At 41.7% G+C, this 18,221-nt stretch overlaps 2 protein-coding genes across 12 annotated transcripts in view; both read right to left on the bottom strand.

Annotated features, from left to right (window-relative positions):
* The window catches only part of ATF2 (activating transcription factor 2), a 53,769-nt gene extending 45,213 nt beyond the window's left edge, over positions 1 to 8,556 (bottom strand). For 2 of the 11 annotated variants that reach the window (XM_009681770.2, XM_068948510.1), the window contains exons 1-2: positions 8,436 to 8,556; positions 4,370 to 4,401 (exon numbers count right to left, since the gene is read on the bottom strand). The gene's annotated coding sequence lies outside the window, so the exon portion shown is untranslated. Of the gene's footprint in view, positions 1 to 1,603; positions 1,732 to 4,369; positions 4,402 to 7,883; positions 7,983 to 8,148; positions 8,216 to 8,435 lie in introns of those variants that run through there. The other 9 variants (XR_011141901.1, XM_068948511.1, XM_009681773.2 and 6 more) reach the window with 8 other exon arrangements.
* Positions 8,557 to 13,197: 4,641 nt separating this feature from the next.
* ATP5MC3 (ATP synthase membrane subunit c locus 3) lies at positions 13,198 to 17,059 on the bottom strand. The gene is made up of 5 exons (XM_068948521.1): positions 16,610 to 17,059; positions 16,452 to 16,529; positions 15,420 to 15,497; positions 14,853 to 15,046; positions 13,198 to 13,446 (listed from the first exon to the last, which is right to left on the bottom strand). Exons 2-5 carry the CDS (start codon positions 16,488 to 16,490, stop codon positions 13,332 to 13,334), a joined length of 426 nt encoding a protein of 141 aa, XP_068804622.1. The 5' UTR covers positions 16,491 to 16,529; positions 16,610 to 17,059; the 3' UTR covers positions 13,198 to 13,331.
* Positions 17,060 to 18,221: the final 1,162 nt, after the last annotated feature.

Below are 18,221 nucleotides of genomic sequence, written 5' to 3'. Positions count from 1 at the left end.
GAAAGGAGAGTCGAGCGTCCTTGGCCATGAGCACTGAACGGCAAAGAAACAAAAACATGGAGCGGAAGAGATTCCAAGGTGTCGCTTCTAAATATATACTTTCAACAGAATAAGGATATTAAGACTGAGATCACAAGCCAAGAAGCGATGAAAGGCTGCTAGAAACTTAAGAGTCTTTGGCACTACAACTCAGAGAAACATTCATGTCTCAAAGAATGGATGCCAAGACAAATCAGAGAGGGAGATTGTTCTCCTGTTCTCTGCAAGGAGTTCATAACCTGTTTCAGGTTTCTGAAGGGATTCAGTATTTCCTGAACTGCTAAAACTATGACCTTTGATTAAATGAATATTAACGAGGTCACGTGCAAGTCTGACTACTCACTAAGTCTTCAGAGTATTATCAATGAAGCTTTAGGATTACATCCTTCTATTATCTAGAATTTCAACTGACACTTAGAAGTCAACCCATGAGCACATTATCTTTGCTTAGTTATGCATCATCCAGACTTTTTTAAATGCCATTTTGAAACTTGTAATTGATGGAATATTTTTCAGAATGACAAATTAAATTAGTTTTGTTAAATCTTGATAATGGGGGCACTACACAGTAATAGATATATGTGTATTATATCCATTTATATATATATACATACATATATATATATATATATATAACGGATATAAGAGCTATAATCACATCAGGAATGGCTGAATGTATCAAAAGCCTCTCTCATTTCAAAGAGTACAGAGATTTTGTTTAACATATGGGGCATATGGGGCACCTTTTTCACTGTGCTATTATTGCTTGTTGTCAATCTTGGACAAGTGCATAGTATCAGCCAAAAAGACTACCTCACCAAAACCACTCCCTTGGAAGTATTTTTCTTAGGCCAGTCCGTAAAGACCGATTTTTCCTGCCTGTCCATTTTCTCTTTTAAAGTAGCATTACCAAAACATGTACTTGCATATGAAGTAGGTATCTGGTTTCAATGTTTTGGCTGTGAAGGTCTGTGAAGCTTGTGGATTTTAATAATACCTAATTTATGAACATCAATCCTTGTGGAAAAAATGAAAAAAAGCATTGTCCTCTGGGATAACTTACTGGAAAAAGGTCAGAGACAAATTAATTTCCTGGACTTTGCAATATTACTTGACTACAGGCCATAGTCTGAAGTAATTTTGCGAAATAACGCCTCGTAAAGAGATTCCAACTAACATCTGAGGATTCTTTTTTTTGTTTTAATCTTCAAGTACTGTAATTTTGACTTAAAAGAGAAAAGAAAGTCCACTTATGCATTCCATTAAGATCTTGGACATTATAAGCCTAAACGGAAACTGAATCCGGGAGGATGGGAAAACAAAGGGCTCAAGTTCATTACTCCAGTCAAAGCCGTAAGGATTGCATTTACCTATTACAAAGGCAAACACAGTGCAGGCTGAGGGCCAGCTGGCTATGAAGCAGCTTTGGAGAACCTGTAGGTCCTGGTGGACAACAAATCAAAGTCAATTCAGCAGCATGCCCCTTGCACCAATGAAAGCTAACTGTGCATTGGGCTGAATTAGCGAGAGAATAGCAAGAAGATCAAGGAAAGTGATTACCCACCTATATTTGGCACTTACAAGGCTACAGCTGGAGTACTGTGTCCAGTTTTGAATCCCTCAAGACAAGACAGACATTGACACACTGGAGAGAGTCCAGCAGGGGCCCATCAAGATAGTTAAGGGGCTGGACTGCAGGACATACAAGAGGAATGTTAGGGAGCACAGCTTGTTCAGCCTGGAGAAGTAATACAAAAGAGGAATCTATTTGCTGTCTTACATTACCCAATGTACCATTACAAAGAAAACAGATCCAGACTGAGAGGTGTGCAACAACAGCACGAGAGGCGACGTTCACAAACCACAGCAAGGAAATTAAAAGTAAATATAGGGAAAAAAAATAACAGTGAGGGTGGTTAAGCACTGGAATAGGTGGCCCAGAGAGGCTGTGGAATCTCCATCCTTGGAGACATGTAAAACTTGAGTGGACAAGAATCTGAGCAATCCAACCTAATTCTGATGTTTGCCCTGCTTTGAGCAGGGGTTTGGATAGTATGATCTCTAGAGTCCTAAATTATTCAATACTGTAAAGATACTGTCATAGCTAGAAACAGAGGTGAACAACAACAAAGAACCCAAACATGGGTATCGCTCTGACAGCTTTAAATGACTTAGGTGGTTAACTTTACAGTCTACCAAATAAAATTGTAGCTGGCAGGCAAAAAAAATCCATCTTTTGCCTTCACCTCCTCTTTTTCTTCTGGATTGCTTATGGCCCAAAACAAAAAAAAAACAAGACTAACAACATACAGAGGACATGTTTTTCAGGAGAGAAGTTTGTGATTATGTCATTCTAATTTCAAAAGGCTATTGGAAACTACCTGCTCTGTAAGACAGAATATCACAATTAAAGAGAAATTTAAAAATATTATTTCCCTGAAAACAAAAAAAAGTAACTTAAATGCCTTCTTGAGCAAAATGTTACCCCCCAACCAAATGAGAAATTAAGCATGTGAACGTCTAGTCCAATAGCTACCATAGCCACAGTTATAGACACCTCAGAAGGTAACCCAAGTACAAGCAAACACCTGCCCAATAGAAAAAAGTAGTATTTCAATCAACTTGAAACTCCAGCCTAAACACTATCTCTTTAGATATCTGAAGACTTCAAACAAATGTTTCCTACTGCAGTCCAATGAAGCACGTTTTTCTACAAGCCTTCCTATCCTAAATTGCTTTCAGTAGCAAAAGAAACCCATAGGTTATATGCTGTTGTAGCCTTCTGTATTACACTGAGAAATAGGATCAGAGCTGCACAGAAGAAAAGCATCAAATTATCGTGGCAGTATTATCAGTTTTGGTACTTATATCAGAATGCAGTCTCACACTTTTGGTGCTCATTTGCTCCAGGCTTTCAACACTACAGTAAAATACTTTCATGCACATTCTTATTTAAAACGTCATAAGCCTATTTTATCACCTTGGGGAAAATATAGTATAGTAAAATATATACAGAAATATGTATGCTTAAAATATACCTAAATAAAAACAATAAAGGTTGCACATAATTTACTACTATTTAAAACAGTGCTCTTATTTACAAAATAAGGATGGTGTTATAAAACAATACACTGTTTATCTAAATGTGCTAGAGATATAGCTTTCAACAATCGTTTGTACATTTTTTGAGATTTTAATTGAACATTTTAAGTTCCTCTGATGGCCAGCAAGAAGATTCACATTCTCACAAGTGTATCAACCCTCTAAAATGGACAGTCCATAGAGGATAACCTGTCAACTACAGCCACAGCTGATTTACCTCCTACTACTTAAGTTTCTGTGATGCAAACACAAAGTTTCCAACTACACTGACCACTCACATGTGATTCATTGTGGCTCCATCTCCAGAAATACCTGTATTTTCTGGTTTGAAAAGATGAGAAAGTTGGACAAATTACACTAGACTGCTAAGACAAATCAAAGTTAAGGTACCTCATTGTTAAGTTTCCCCTGGGTCTGTATATCACAAAATGCTTCAGTTACAGCATCAGTGATATATTTTTCTACAGATGGGCATTTCACCAAGTCTGATACTGTCCATTCAATGTTCCTTTTCACACTTTATATTTGATCTGGGATCTTGTCCCTTATCACTGTAAGATACAAACTCTTACTGCATAGAGAGTTATTAACTCTTAACAAACTCTTCTGTAGACTTCGTCATACTGTATGATTGCTTTAAGAAGATAAGATTTAGAAGAGTTTATTTTTAAAACTTCATTTTCTAATTGAGAATTGAGGCATAACAAGGCAAGGTCAAAACGGTTGAAAGCCTATCAGTTCCAATAGTCTATTTGAGGTGATTAACTTTTTCATCTCACTGTTCATGTTCAAAGTAAAGTCATTGATTATATTTGCCGCAGTAAGGAATATTATTCTTTTAGTGGTTACCTGCGATGAGCTGAATTTAGTGATTTGCTGGACTCCAAACAGGAATTCTAATAGAGATGCTTTTAAGAAAAATGTGGCTATTTTGTTTTCCAAATTTAAACCTCCAAAATTAGAAGAGCTGGAATTCTCCTGCAGCCAAATGATTTACACTTTCAATACTTGTATACTACACTATATAGCATAAATTTTAAACACCTTCCACATTTGACTCTCTCTTTATTTCCACAAACTTCTATAGAGGCCAACTTGCAACTTTTGCTTTCAGTAGAAATCAGAAGTTACTATATAGAAAACACAACTTACTAAGAAGTTAAAAAAAAAAAATAAATCAACACTGGTATTTTGAAGGAAATAAAAAAAAACACATTGCTTCACTTACCTGGAAGGGCTGGAACAGCTCTTTTCAGCTTCCTAAAATGCAAAAGAAGAAACATGAAGCAAAGGCAGTATAATCACTACTTCACTACTAAAATCCACTTTCCAAAATGTCTGACTGACTTTATTTGTGTAACCTCACCATAGAATTTAGCATTCACAAAAAAACAAAACTGAACAATGAAGAGATTGGGGGAGAAAAAAATTTTTAAATTAAGAACATCCCTCCTTATAAAGCAAGTGGGATGACCAGGATGGTATTCTGTAGCTTCTGCAACATAACTATTAGCCATAAGCCAGAGTATTTCAAGCATGTAAACTTCAAAAACCATTAAAGAGGAAACTAGGAGCTTTTTCTTCACTGCTGCCACTCCACTGCTTACTAAAGTGCCTGTTCTAGTTCCTAAAAGAGACACAATCTGTTCTAGAGAGTTCTGTGAAAGAATCACGAAGAAAGTAATGCCTGTAGCATTATGCTCAATTTTCTTCTTAATAAAAGTCAAACGTGGAGCACTTTTTGCTGATATTATTAGTTAACTGTTTGTAACTGATATCTAAGACAAACCAAGGAAAATACAGAACCGACTCTCCATAAACGAAGGGGAGAGAGGGAAATGTGAAGAAGGAAAATGTGAGAAGTGAAGATCATTGACCTAACAAGTTCAAACGAGAACAAGAAAGGCAGTTGCCCAGATAGTCTCATGCACAGAAACAAAGCAATTAAGTTATTTCAGTACTGCTGAAGGTACAGGCTTTTAGGCATATGAGGATACAACTCCAGTAAAGAGGGAACACAAACAGAAAACATTTAGGCCTAACATTTTCTGTTGGCTGGGTACAGTAACTCCTAATTCAACCCCTTGGCATAAATATTTTTCAGAGACACCTTGATCTTTCTTTATCTTAGTGAAAATTCATGCTATGTAAATGTAACTCTTACAGTTAAGTGAAAAACACATGAATCTCTGAAAAGAAATATACAAGGTTAGTATTCCCTTGGTATTCTAACAATTTGCTTAAGGAGATATTAGGATTTACCTTCTCCAATTCATTTTTCTAGGTTTCAGTGTTTTATTATTTTTGTACCAACCTAACAGACATTAGAAATCTAGTGTCCTTTTACCATGTAATTTCCAGTAAATGCAAAAAAAAAAAAAAAGTAAGAAGAAAAGACTAATAGAAAGCTACTGTTTACTTTTTTCCAGATTGCATCCATGAAGTGCAAAATTGAAGAATTAAGAATTTAATTTAAAAATCCATAAATATCTTAAATCACTTCTGCACTGCAAAAGTGGTTGAATAGTGCAACAGGTTGCTCAGAAAGGTTGCGGCATCTCCATCTTTGAAGGTATTTGAAACGCAACTGGCCACTGTCCTGGCCAGCCTGCTCTAAGTGACCCTGCTTGAGCAGAGGGTTGGACTAGATAATCCCGAGAGGCCCCTTTCAACCCCAACTATTTTGTGATCCTGTGAAATAGCTCATGAATATCCCACTGCAGGACTCCCATTTACAACAGATAGAGTAGAAAGCCAGTGGAGATGTTCTCTGGCACAGCCAGGAGCTCAGCCTGAATTTCTAAACTGAAACTAACACAGAATACAGCTGGAGCCAGTATGGCATAAAATATGAGCTATTGCATAACTATTCAATGTTGCCTTATATTTCTGTCTTCTACTCACACTGAATGTCTCCTTAGAAGGCACTTTATCAATTTCAAACAAACATACAGTTTTGTTATGCATGGGGACTTGAACTCTATTCATTATTAGATGAAAAAAAGGTTATACTACTGAATCACATTTACTCTTAATTATTTTTATATAGAAATTCAACATCATTTTAACAGACCACAAATATGCTGAAATTGGAAATAAAATTACAGAAAAATAACAGACTAACAAGTAAAACTTTAAAAGTTAGTACAGCTTTTTAGATCTGTAAATATGCATTTGTAAACTTAAGCTAATTAATGGTGGAAAAAATAGAAGAAGAGCTGATGAGAGATGATGAACTTCATGTAGGAGAGCACACAAAGCTTAATTAAATAAGAATCAAAACAATACCATGTTATTTGGGTTGAGGCTGCACAATACTTAATTTGTCACAAAAGCACAGAAGTAGCATAAAAACCAGAATGATTTATGCAATTATGCAAGATACAGGCTAGGACCAGAAAGCATGTTATGCTAGATGCTGCATAGTCAAGAAGTTTCCAGAAAGAGAAAGTTCATATTTCTAGAATTTAAATTAGGATAGAAATACTAGTTACACAGTGAAGAAGACCAAAGGCTCAACTACTTGATGAAATATTAGTATGCAATATCACTACTAACACATAAACCCATCATAGATTTTCAAATAAGGCTACCTCACTCCACATATACATTATGTATATATGTGCATACATACACATATTTTTAAGTTTCAGATTTATTTTAATGCATTATATAGCAATCAGTCCCTGACAAAGTTACTGGCCTGTTTTTTTTTTTGTTTTTTTTTTTTAAATTAGTCAATCTTCAGACTTCAGTTCTGGAATGCAGAATTATAAACACTAGAAGAATTCAAGTGAATGCCTCACTGGACTATGCTTTGTCTCCCTGAACGTATGTATGCAGTGGGGCTACTGTTAACAGTAATTAGCTGATGCAGCAGTGGAAGGTTGAAGACATTATGTCTAGAATACTTATAGAAAACCAAGACCATACGAAGAAGTTCTCCTGCTATCAGCCAATGCCACATTAATCTTAGATGCCAACTTGAGCAGTATTATGATTTAATCTTTAGGAATATCTTTATTTGCTCTTGTTTTTAATCAACTCTATCTAGTTTTATACTTGGGAACAGCTTGGGACAACACATTCATGACCTCATGAATAGAATACAGCAAGAGAAAAACAAAGTTATTATGTTAAAAGGTGGAAAATAAGATACAAACATTTTGACTTAACTAGTTGGAAAGTAGCGGGTGACCCAGAATTTTTAGCTTTATTAGAATTTCTCATTCTAGAGCAAAGAAATAAGTGACAGTATCTTTATTTGAAGAGTAATATCATTTCTGAGAGAAAGAAATATAACAAAAAGTAAAAGCGTAACTCATGACACATGGATGCAACATGGAAATATCCTCATGGATCCCACTTCACAAATGAGGGTGCAAGAAGGTTGTAATATGAATAAAATGGCAGAAGTAGCACGAGAGCACACATAACCCCTAACTCCAAGTATAGCTACACTGGGGCAAAGACCAAGTATAGCTGCACTGGGGCAAAGAATATTTCTGCCAATATTATCATGTGCAACCACCATTCTTTGAGTGCCTGTAACATGGTTTTTCATACGAAAGCTTTGCTGACCTTTATGAAGACAACTCTAGAGGCCCCACGCACAATAGCAGGCAAAGTCAGTGGGGCAGCTGGCCCAGAAAGACTGCAGGGAAGGCCAAACCAGGGGCAGGACACCCCCCCTCCCCCTGGCGCAAGGCAGCTGGTTCTCGCCCCTCCAACGGGCACCTCACCCCTCCGGTCGGCCCTCACCGGGCCGGGCACACGCTCACGCCTCCGGCAGCGCAGAAGGTGGATGCGGGGAGGCCCCCGCGGAGCGGAGCGCAGCGCAGTGGAGGCAGGCCAGGCCGCGGCACCCTTCCCCCCACCGCCGCCCGCCTTCACTCCCGCCCGCAGCGGCCGGGCCCGCAGCGAGCACCGCCGCGGCCGCTTCCGGGTGCGGGCCGGGCCAGGGCAGCCCTCGCCCCCCGCCCCCGCGCCCTTCCCCCCGCGCCCTACCTCCGGGCCGGTAACGGCCTCCGCGGCGCCGGCCGGCCGGGCCGCCCGCCCCGCCGCGCCCTCCGCCCCCGGCCCTAGGGGCGGCGGGAGCCACAGGCCGCGATGGGGGAGGGGGCGCCTGAGCCGCGGAGCGGCGGCGCCATGTTACTGCCTCCCGGGCAACCCCCGCCTACCGCTACGCCGGGCCGCTCCCCCGCCCCCGCCCCGGCGCCGGCCCGCGCCCCGCTACAGCGCGCAGAGAGGAGCTGCCGCGGCCGCTGCCGCCACCGCGCTGTTTACAAACTCACCCCGGGAACAGGGGCCGAACCGCACATTAAAGGCCGGGTCCCCCACAGGCTTCCGTCACATCTCGCGAGAACTCAACTGACATCCCCCTGGGCAGCGGGGAAGCGCGAGTCACGTGGCAGAGGGGGGCGGGAAGCGGGACGACGCGCGCCGCTGATTGGCCGCCGCCGACAGGGCGCTTGGCAATGCCGGAGTGTCTGTGTGGCCGGAAGTGCTAGATGACTGGGTGTGGCGGAGCGCGGAGCCGTGACAACCGCTTTAGCTAAGCGGGCTCTGCTCGGTCCGGCGCGTGGATGGGCGACTGGGGGCAGCGCTGACCTGCCTGCTGGTGACTGGGGCGTGCTGCATCCCGTAACACCAGCACGATGCTAATAATCGCCTCGTATTTGGGTAGGCCGAACCTATTCTTTCTGCTTCTGCAGACTCCTTGACTGCCGCTCTCTCAACGCCATGGCAAGCAAGGAGTTGCGTTAAAGCGCTCTCCTGTGTAGTATCCGCTACTACCCAGAGTGGGAGAAAACCCACCCTCTCCGCTACAGATCTCAAGTGTATATGGCTCAAGATTTCACTTGCCCCAGGCTAGACCAATGTGCCATAAGAACCAAGCCAAGCTGTGTCTGTGCTGCAATCCAGCATATTAGGTTAAAGCGCCGTTCAGGGAGGATTTGTGCTGAAATGCTGCACAAGGAGCTCAAGTGGAAGAGGGCGAAGTCTGTGCTGTCTGCTGCTGATTCTGCAGAAGGGACATTAATTGCTGGTAGATTTGTGGAAAGGCAGTAGCAAGCACGTGGAGACTAAACTGCTGCAACTCTTTGCTCAGTGAGGATGCTTGAGGCATATGTCACACTGGAGTTTTGGAATAACCCCTAAAACCTGGTACTGGTTCCATTCCTTTGCTTTGGTTTCCCAGTCTCCTTAACCACCACAGTTCTCATGGTGGGAGCCATGTGTGTGCCTATAGCTCTGCTAAGCATTCAACTTATTTAACACATATCAAAAATGTTATAGGACTGTACAAAGGTAAGCATCTGTATCTAAATTTTACAGATAAGAAATCAGATGCATTTTGTATTGATTAAAAAAATATCCTCATCAGCTGTGGCAACACAGTTTGGCCGCTAAGTGCTCTGAAGCAAGGATGCAGTTTTAATTCTGTGTTCATGTACATTTTAGAACTTTCTTGTTCTGAGCCTCAGTCTCTGATCAGGACACAGATCAGTCTAAGAGACTATAAATAATACTGAAATAAATAAATACATTTTCTAAAAAGAGTATTAACTCCAGTGTCATAAGCAAATTCTGCAGTATGTAATTACATTTTGTCTAAATTTCCCTGAACCTGCAAAAGACTATATACAGCAGTTGTACTTTCTCTTGTAAATTGATTTGCTGGGCACTGTACAGGACTTGTGTAAAGTACTTTGAGATGAAGAGGGATAAAGGACCATGCATATAAGTGTACTGTTTACTTAACAGTTAGGATTACTATTAATTGTATGTTGTAAAGGACTCATATGTGAGTGCTGAGAAGAGAGGTACAGAAGTCTTTTATTTTCTACAGTTACAAGCTTTCCACGCAGAACAACCAAGAGCTGTATTAAACAACTATTCAGTGTTTCAGATCTTCACATGGCAACGCCAGTCCTGAATCTGAACAGAGAGCTGAACTGCAAGTTCTCTGCCTTTCCTCAGTCTGAAATTGGCCCCGAAATCATAAGCAGAGAGAAAGAAGCAAGAAAAGTCAAAGAAAGAAAGAAGCAGGATAGAAAGGATGAATCATTTCCACCTGCAGCAATGACCTAAGAACATAATTGGTAACATAAACATTTCCTTCATCATACATTACGGAAACATTGTTGTACACATCACTTTCACTGTATTTGAGGTGGAATGAATCAGATCTACTTGAACAGCAGGTAGAGCAGTTATTCAGAGATAATGAAGATCTCTTCTCCAATTGGCTTCAACAACAAACCATGAATGCAGTCTTTGGATTTGGAGAATCTGTAACAGGAATGTTCCTGAGCTATCTCTAAGGTCAACATAGTCCATGTCAGAAGAAAATGTGGCAAAGGTTTCAAGAAAGTGAAGTCTAAAGCATTGTCTCATGAGACTTTTTATGTGGTTTCTTCAACCTATGGAAAAGGTTTTCTGATAATGTAAGGTCTTATGGAGAGGACTGAGAACCCTTTTAGATAGCTCACTGCTGCCCAATTGCTGCAAAAAAGTTTTTTGTAAAAAAATCTCATCTTTTACACATTTATAGTTTGTCTCTCTTGCGAGCATTTCAGTAAACCTTTTCGTTCTTGTAAGACCACTCAAATTGACCAAGCTGTTAAAGTGCTCAAGTTACCAGTGAAACAAAGGTTGTTTTTTTTTTTTTTTTTTGTTTTGGAGAACAGGGAAAATAGATGAAGGAAGTCAACGTGGCCCAGGATTATTCAGATGTGAAAAACTGCCCTTCCTTCATTGACTGTAAACCCTTTGTCATCCACAAGGAGGATAATCCACTCTGAAGGTTTGTTGCCATGTTTTGAAAGACCTTGACTAGTCTTCACTAGTCTGATCTGCAACACTGAGATCCAATTCTTTCAGGAATGGCATAACCTAGCAACAGTTTTGCTTGGTTTTGGACCATTTTCAGTAGTCTAAGAGTGATTTAAAAGATAACAAGCTTGGGAAGATGCTGCTAGTAAGACAGACAGGTTTCACATCTATATCATGGGCTACGTGAGATGTCTGATGCTTTTCAGACAAGGCTGATCATAGGGAAAAAGATACATGTTGATAGTGAACCACAGGGGAAAGAAGGGATGTAAATCCAGAAATTGCCATTCAAAGGTGATTAAAATTATTAGTGGTAACTCAAAATGCTTTTCATATTGAAGTTATGGAGCAATAGCTTAGCCACAACTCAGCTCTACACCAAGCACAGTTATAAACTCAGCACAGCTATTTTATGTGCACACTTATTGACAAACACGATATACAGGGCTGAAGCTAGGCTTGACTGAGATGAGTTTGAAGATCCTGGTCTAGCCAAATACCACTAATACAGAAATATGAAGCTTGCATTAAACGCTCTCATTGAAGCACTTTGCTAGCGCTATTAAGCACTCTATTTCAGCCTAGAGTAGTCAATAGATGTTGGGAAATGTGTATTTCTAACTCAGACGCCTGCAAGGATAAAAAGAAGCTATGGCCCAAGCTCAGTACCAAATCAGAGATTCATTTAGTACTAAAAGAATAGAACATAGTTTAAGATTCAAGGAGAACATAGAAACTGAGGTAGGTAGACACATGCATTGCACTGTCCACCAGAAGGATAGCGGTACAAACTTCAGACTAGAATTCTAGTAACCTTTATTTGCCTTTCATCCACAGCAAATACACATCAGCTCAGTAGGAGAATAGCTTATGAGAACAGCTAACAGCAAGGTCATAGAAAAACAGTGCATGAGTAGAAACATGGAAGATAGCTGCAGTAGGCTTTACCTCCTGTTTCAAGAAAAATATTAACTTCCAGACCCAGTCACATAAGGTACTACTAATACTATGCTGAATATTTAAAGCTAAAGCATCTTTTACACTCCTGAAGTTGTGTGCGCACACACACACACGGATGTCCTCCATATTTAAGGATCCTTTTGTTAAGATCGCTATTTTCTTCAAAGACAATATGGGAAAAGTAGCCTCCTAAGCTATGTTCCCAAGTTAGGCTACATGAACATCAATTTGGTATTTGAGTTCAGACTAAAACAAAGGCCATATTTACACGTTGCACTGACCTGATAGTCTATCCCCAGGGAAGCATAGGAAACTGACTGGTGACTATTTATAACTCATAGTAGATCGCTTCCTCCTGGATTTAATTCAATACCCATCTAACAGCAAGATGCCAAAGATATTACGTAAGTTTTTCTCCTTCTTCCAAAGTTTAGTTTATATGTATTTTTCGAATGATCAGATCTATTATTTAACATCCAGTCTAGAAAGCCTGATGTGTTATCAGAAAGCCTCCACTGGTTAGTATATAGTAGCACAAAGTTTGTTGCTAGAAGCGTAGGCAATACCTTGAAATGCATTTAGATTGTCAAAAGGCAGATACTGTGAGAAGCAAAGCTCAATATTGCAGGCATTTAGTTATTAAAAACACTTTGATTCTACTGCTATTTAAGACAGAGTAAGAAGACAATGCAAGAGTGACTTAAATTCCGGAAGCTGGAAGTTCTCCCTTTTAATTAGATGATGCCAAGAATGCAGTAACTAAGTAACAGTATAATGTCCAAGTGCCACAATTAAATACACTGGACCAAGTTATGCATAGATTTATTGGGAAAAAAGTAAACCAAATAGTTCAACCTGGACAGTAATCAGAACTGACTGGGAAACTATAACTAGGGTCATCAAATTTTATAGCAATCTGAGAACTGATGCAAGAAGATCTTCCCTATCATTATTGTAGATTGTTTAGCTCCTATCAAGAGATGCCAAAATACCTTATGTGTGAGCTAGCATGAGAAGAAACAATTTGTGCACAGAAACAGCTCTGAGTAAGTCTAAAGCATAGGTGATGGAAAGAGGCCACCAATACAGCCTTCCACATTTAATCTCACTCTCTACATACTTGTTGGACTTTAAGCCATTGTTTTAAGGGTCCTATGGTATATGTAGTTCACTGACCAGGAGAAATCCATGGTGACTGAATGACAAGATGCTGTCTTCCAGATATCCTAATGAGAAAGAATAAATGCAGGCAACAGGTTGACAGTTAAAGTTGTTATCTTTAATGAAATGACTTTGGAAATAGTGTCAATTTCCATGACACCAACATTTTGGGAGTCCCATAAAATATGCAGTATTACATTCCAATGCCAATATTACAGGCAGATCTCCATTCACATGGCAAATAGGATCAAGAAAGCAACCATCAGACAGAAGAGACCCATAGCTTCAGACAGGGCAAATCCCAGGATAGCATATGAGAACAGCTGCTGCTTCAGAGAAGGGTTTCTAGAAGAAAGTGAAGGCATAAAACCTTTTTATCTTTACTGAATAAGATACTTGTATACAGGTTGATGCATCTGACAGGTTCAGGATCTCATGCCACAGGTGCCGTAAAAGGAAAATCAAATAAATCCAAGCAGAAGTAATCTTTAGCAGAATTTCACCAAAGACAAGTGACTTAACAATTAAGACTGGATTCAGGTTATGCAGATCGTGTTTAAGAATCATACAAAGCTTTTCCAAATTAGTGTAGATTTGTGATACGTTCGTGTGTCCTTTTGGAAGCGATTTCGTCACACACTCATGCAGAAACTGTTATTGCAATGTTTTACAAGTGTACTTCACACCTGTGGCATTAGAACTATATTATAGATATAGGAACTTCCTTGGAATATTTCAAGTAGCTTACAGTTAAATACAAGAACTGAAATCGTCTAGAGCAAGGAAACAAGTATCAGCAGTTTGTTACAAATATGTAATTAATTATCCCTCCAAGAAGTGGGTGAGAAAGAAAAAACCCAACATAATACTATGAAGTGATTTCCTGTACATGTTGACATGGTAAAAAACAGTGCCAAGTTCAGAAAAGGAAATATCAGTTTTGTAGTGAAAACACTTATGTTTCTTCAAGTGCAAAGTGAACTTCCTTGTCTTCAGCAGAGCTTAGAAAACTTTAAGACAACTTAACTAAATCCTAACTGGTTCGAAGACTAATGAAGAACATAATACCTTCAGTTAAGTCTTTTATACCGTATCAGTTCTGCTCTTCAGTGATACTGTGTGAACTGTAGGTACTACAGGAACAATATAAGCTCTACACTGTAAACTGTTATTAGTTTCAGTTCTTCCCCCCCCCCCCCCCTTACACCTTCAGATCCCTAAAATGAGTAATTAATTCAGAGTAATTTCATACTCAGAGATGCAAAACTGAATGCATTGGAAAGCCGAATTAAACATCCACACAACAATTCTGATTACTAGGTATAAAGCATAGAAAAATCATATTACACATTAACAGTTCATACACAGTTTCTCTTTAAGATTTCTCCTCCCCTCTCACAGGGGCAAAGCTTCAGACTAGAAGCTTTTTTTGATTTAAACTTTAGAATAGAATGCTGGAAACATTAGCTTAAGGGATTGAGACATCAAGTCTAATGAGCTCATCTTTTTCGTGTCTGTTCTCCAGAGTAAACTGTACAGAGTTTGAATTCAACAGGAGTCCCATCCTGCTGAATATACTGCAGTCTCTATTCTAGTATACTATTCTACTGAGCCACGTTTAACATCACAAATTATTAAGGGAATTTACTACAACTCTGCTATCCTTACTGCAACTCAAGACAGCTTATCTGGAAACGCTGTGTCAAGATACATCCACATGCAATTCAAGACTTCCACAAGAAAGAGATTACCTGGCATAACCAATGATTAGACTACCGAAGACTGTTCCAATACCAGCACCAGAACCAGCCACACCTACTGTGGCAGCTCCAGCACCAATGAATTTGGCAGCAGTGTCAATGTCTCTGCTGATAGCACTAGTCTGGAATCCTCTAAGTGCTAGTTGGGAGACAGTGTTTTGGGCCCCATTAAGTGTTGAGTTGCCCTAAGAAAACAAAACATGGAAAAAGCATTATATTCAGACACAGACTATTTTTATGACCACTTTGATACAGTGTTATTCTTCGGTTTTAAAATTGTATTAGCTCCAACATCTGGTTACTCTTACAAGTGTTGAGTCTGTAATTAAGTGTTAAACCTTCAGAATGTTATATTTCCACCTGAAAGCACTCAACACTAACTGTTAGAAGATTCTTCTCAGGGAAACAGCAAAATAGCAACAAGTATTTAATTAGAGATTCCATTTAAAGCAAGTGTCATAGCACAGATACTTGAGTTAGTATGTGTGAAGTCTAGATTGAGGACATTTAGGCTCACCAGGTAATTTAGGAAGATACAGAATTTTGTTTATAAGGTACCTCTCCAGTCCTGACCTCTGGCCTAGAAAACACAGATGCTGAAATTGGTCTGTACAACACTCTTGATCCAGCACGGATCTGCAAGAAGAGGAAAAGAAAAAAATATATATATATTTGATTACAGCAGTTCCTACACAGTGTCTTTTTGTAAGATTAAGAGCCTATTATCTACTATTTTCCTACCAAGACAGCAAATCACTGCATATCTGGATATAAAATACAAGATACAGAAGCAGGCACTTCCATGCATGCAGTTTGATGACTCCACCATAGCAGCTTTCAGAAGACATTATTGTGACTAGCTGGATCACTCAGTGAAACTGTACAAGTGTTACACTGACAGAAAAAAAAAATCTAACAAAACAGCAACACAAAAGCCTACATAGACCAGCAGGCATCAATATGCCTTCTGCAACAAAAAAATGAAAGGAATCACAATGCATTTTAAAGCTATTAAATGCAGAGACATAACCTAGACTTTTAAATCTAGCAAAGCATGAATGAATGAATCCTCTTTCACAAGCGGCCTGCATGTGTCCTTGGGCATCCAGCCCTCTAAGGTCATACCAGCTCTGGCACAAAGCTCTTCCTCCAGGGGAAAACTGTGCCTGCACCATGCACAGGGCATGTTCTGCAGGCTAGAAAGGACATTTTGGAGCAGGAGAATCTCTGAAAGGGCAGAAAATCCCGGCCTCGCCGGGACAGGACAAGCGACAAGCTAGAGTTTGACCTACAGCGAGGTGCAGCACGCACCAGGCCCCAGGGCGGCTCGCTGCGCTGCCCTCGCCCTTCGCTGCCCGCGCGGGAAGGCCCCTCACCTTGGCGAGGGGTCCAGGCCGACACCAAGGCGGCGGGAAGGGGAGCCCGGCCCTGCCGCGGCTCGGCCCCCCGCTCCCTTCCCCCGCGGGCGGCCAGCCCGCGGCCCGGGCCCGCCCCAGCGGGGCTCGGCGCCCGCCGCCTCGGGACGCCCGGCGAGGAGGCCCGGCCCCCCCCGCGCCCCGCCGGGCCGGGGGCGCGGGAGCCCCGACTCACCAGGGCGGGCGAGGCGGCGAGCTTCGCGCAGGCGAACATCTTGGCGGACGGGGTCCCCGGGGCCACGATCCGGCGTCTCTGCGGAGAGAGCAAGAGGGTGAGGGGGGGCGCGGCGGCGGGCGGGGGCCGCGATGGAGGCGGATGGCGCCGCCGCTCACCCCGCTCCGGCGGCCGCACCACAGAAACCAACGGGCCGGGGCGTCAATGCGCAGGCGCGGCGGGGCCCGGCGGCGAGCGCCCGGATGCAGCGCGGCGGAAGGAGGCAGGGCGGGAAGCGGCGCCAAGGTCACTTTGTAGCAACTTTATTGGCAGCGGGCGGAGGCGGACAGCCGCGCTCCCGCGCAGCCGCACTCGCCGCAGACATCGGCGGCGCAACACCGCGCTGCCTGCAGCCGCTGTGCTGGGCGCTTCGCGCCGCTGCTGTGGCCGTTGGCGTGGCCGTTACGGCCGTTGGGCGTAGGTGCGCAGGACGCGGGCTGTAGCCGCAGCGAGCTGGCGGCGGGGGCCGTGTGCGGTGCTGCTCTCCCGCAGAGGCGGAGCGGGGCTGGCGAGCCTGCTTCGCCCTCGGCGAGGCTGGAGGGAGCTGGGACGCGCCCCCGAGCGCCTCCGGCAGCGAATAGCGGCGTGCCAGCAGGCGCTAGCGCCGTGACTGGAGGTGTGAAGAAACCGTGTTACAGAGAGAGCTTCTAAGAGCTTCTAAAGTCTGTTTAACGGGGGGGGGGGGGGAAGGGAAACATGACGAGACTGCAGTATGTAATTAGTAGGACACATTAGGCACTAGGAAATCTCTGTAGCCTGGTGAAGAGAGGCAAAATGAAAATCAATGTCTGGGAAAACTAGTGCCTGACTGGAACTCCTGCTTCTGTCAGTGTGGGGGACGTTCAGAAACTGCAGAAAAATATTCAAAACCCTCAGATGCCACCTGGACAAGATTTCCAGACAGAAAAAGGGCCCATGCAAGAAAGCTCAAAGGTACTGTAACACTAGGAAGACTTTGAACATAGAACAGAAAATCCCTACTATTTGATGAGTCATTGGTGTATGATGAGCAGGTTCACACCCTCACACCCAGGTAACAAAAATTCCTATTCATATCAACTCAGTCAGACCAAGATTATCCTTACTGAGCTGAGCACGTATTCCAGAGACTTCAATTTTTAGCACTTTAAAACCTCTTTCATGTTTTTTACTTGATTTGGGGTATAGTTATTTTAATGGTCCATTACCACTGCAGCAATGTTGGTGCCCACTAAGGAAAAATACAGAAAAATTCACATTTTGGGTAGACTACTAGGAAGCATATTTATAATCAGTGGCAAAATTTTTATCTGATACAATCCATGTTATAAATATGAATTAAAATTCAAAAACAGTCCATGTGCTACAAACTGTCTCAGAATGAAAGAGTAAGTGAATATGTGCATGAATATATTTAGGCATGGCCCACATAATATACTATTTCATGTCTTAGTAGTTAGTTACCAGTTTCCTGCAAACTTTCATGGACCATTGATGTTGCTGTCACTGATTAAACCACAGGTGCTACATAGATGAGACATACTCCATAACATCAACTTGAACACCAACCAACAAATGCGATCAATATGCACTTTCAACAGCTGCATACTGTATAAGGATAATGTTGCTCTGCACTGGAGCATCTTACTTCTGATTCTTAGGTACAACGGAGTTATACTCAAATGGAGGTCTTAAGGTGAGAGGCAAAAGTGCAGTCTCAATATTCCAGCTTTCTGCTCTCTGCCTTAAACC

The sequence above is a fragment of the Struthio camelus genome, chromosome 6, assembly GCF_040807025.1.
Source record: "Struthio camelus isolate bStrCam1 chromosome 6, bStrCam1.hap1, whole genome shotgun sequence".
Taxonomy (NCBI): Eukaryota; Metazoa; Chordata; class Aves; order Struthioniformes; family Struthionidae; genus Struthio; species Struthio camelus.
Note: the sequence above shows the minus strand (reverse complement) of the source record. Positions and strands in the feature narration are given on the sequence as shown.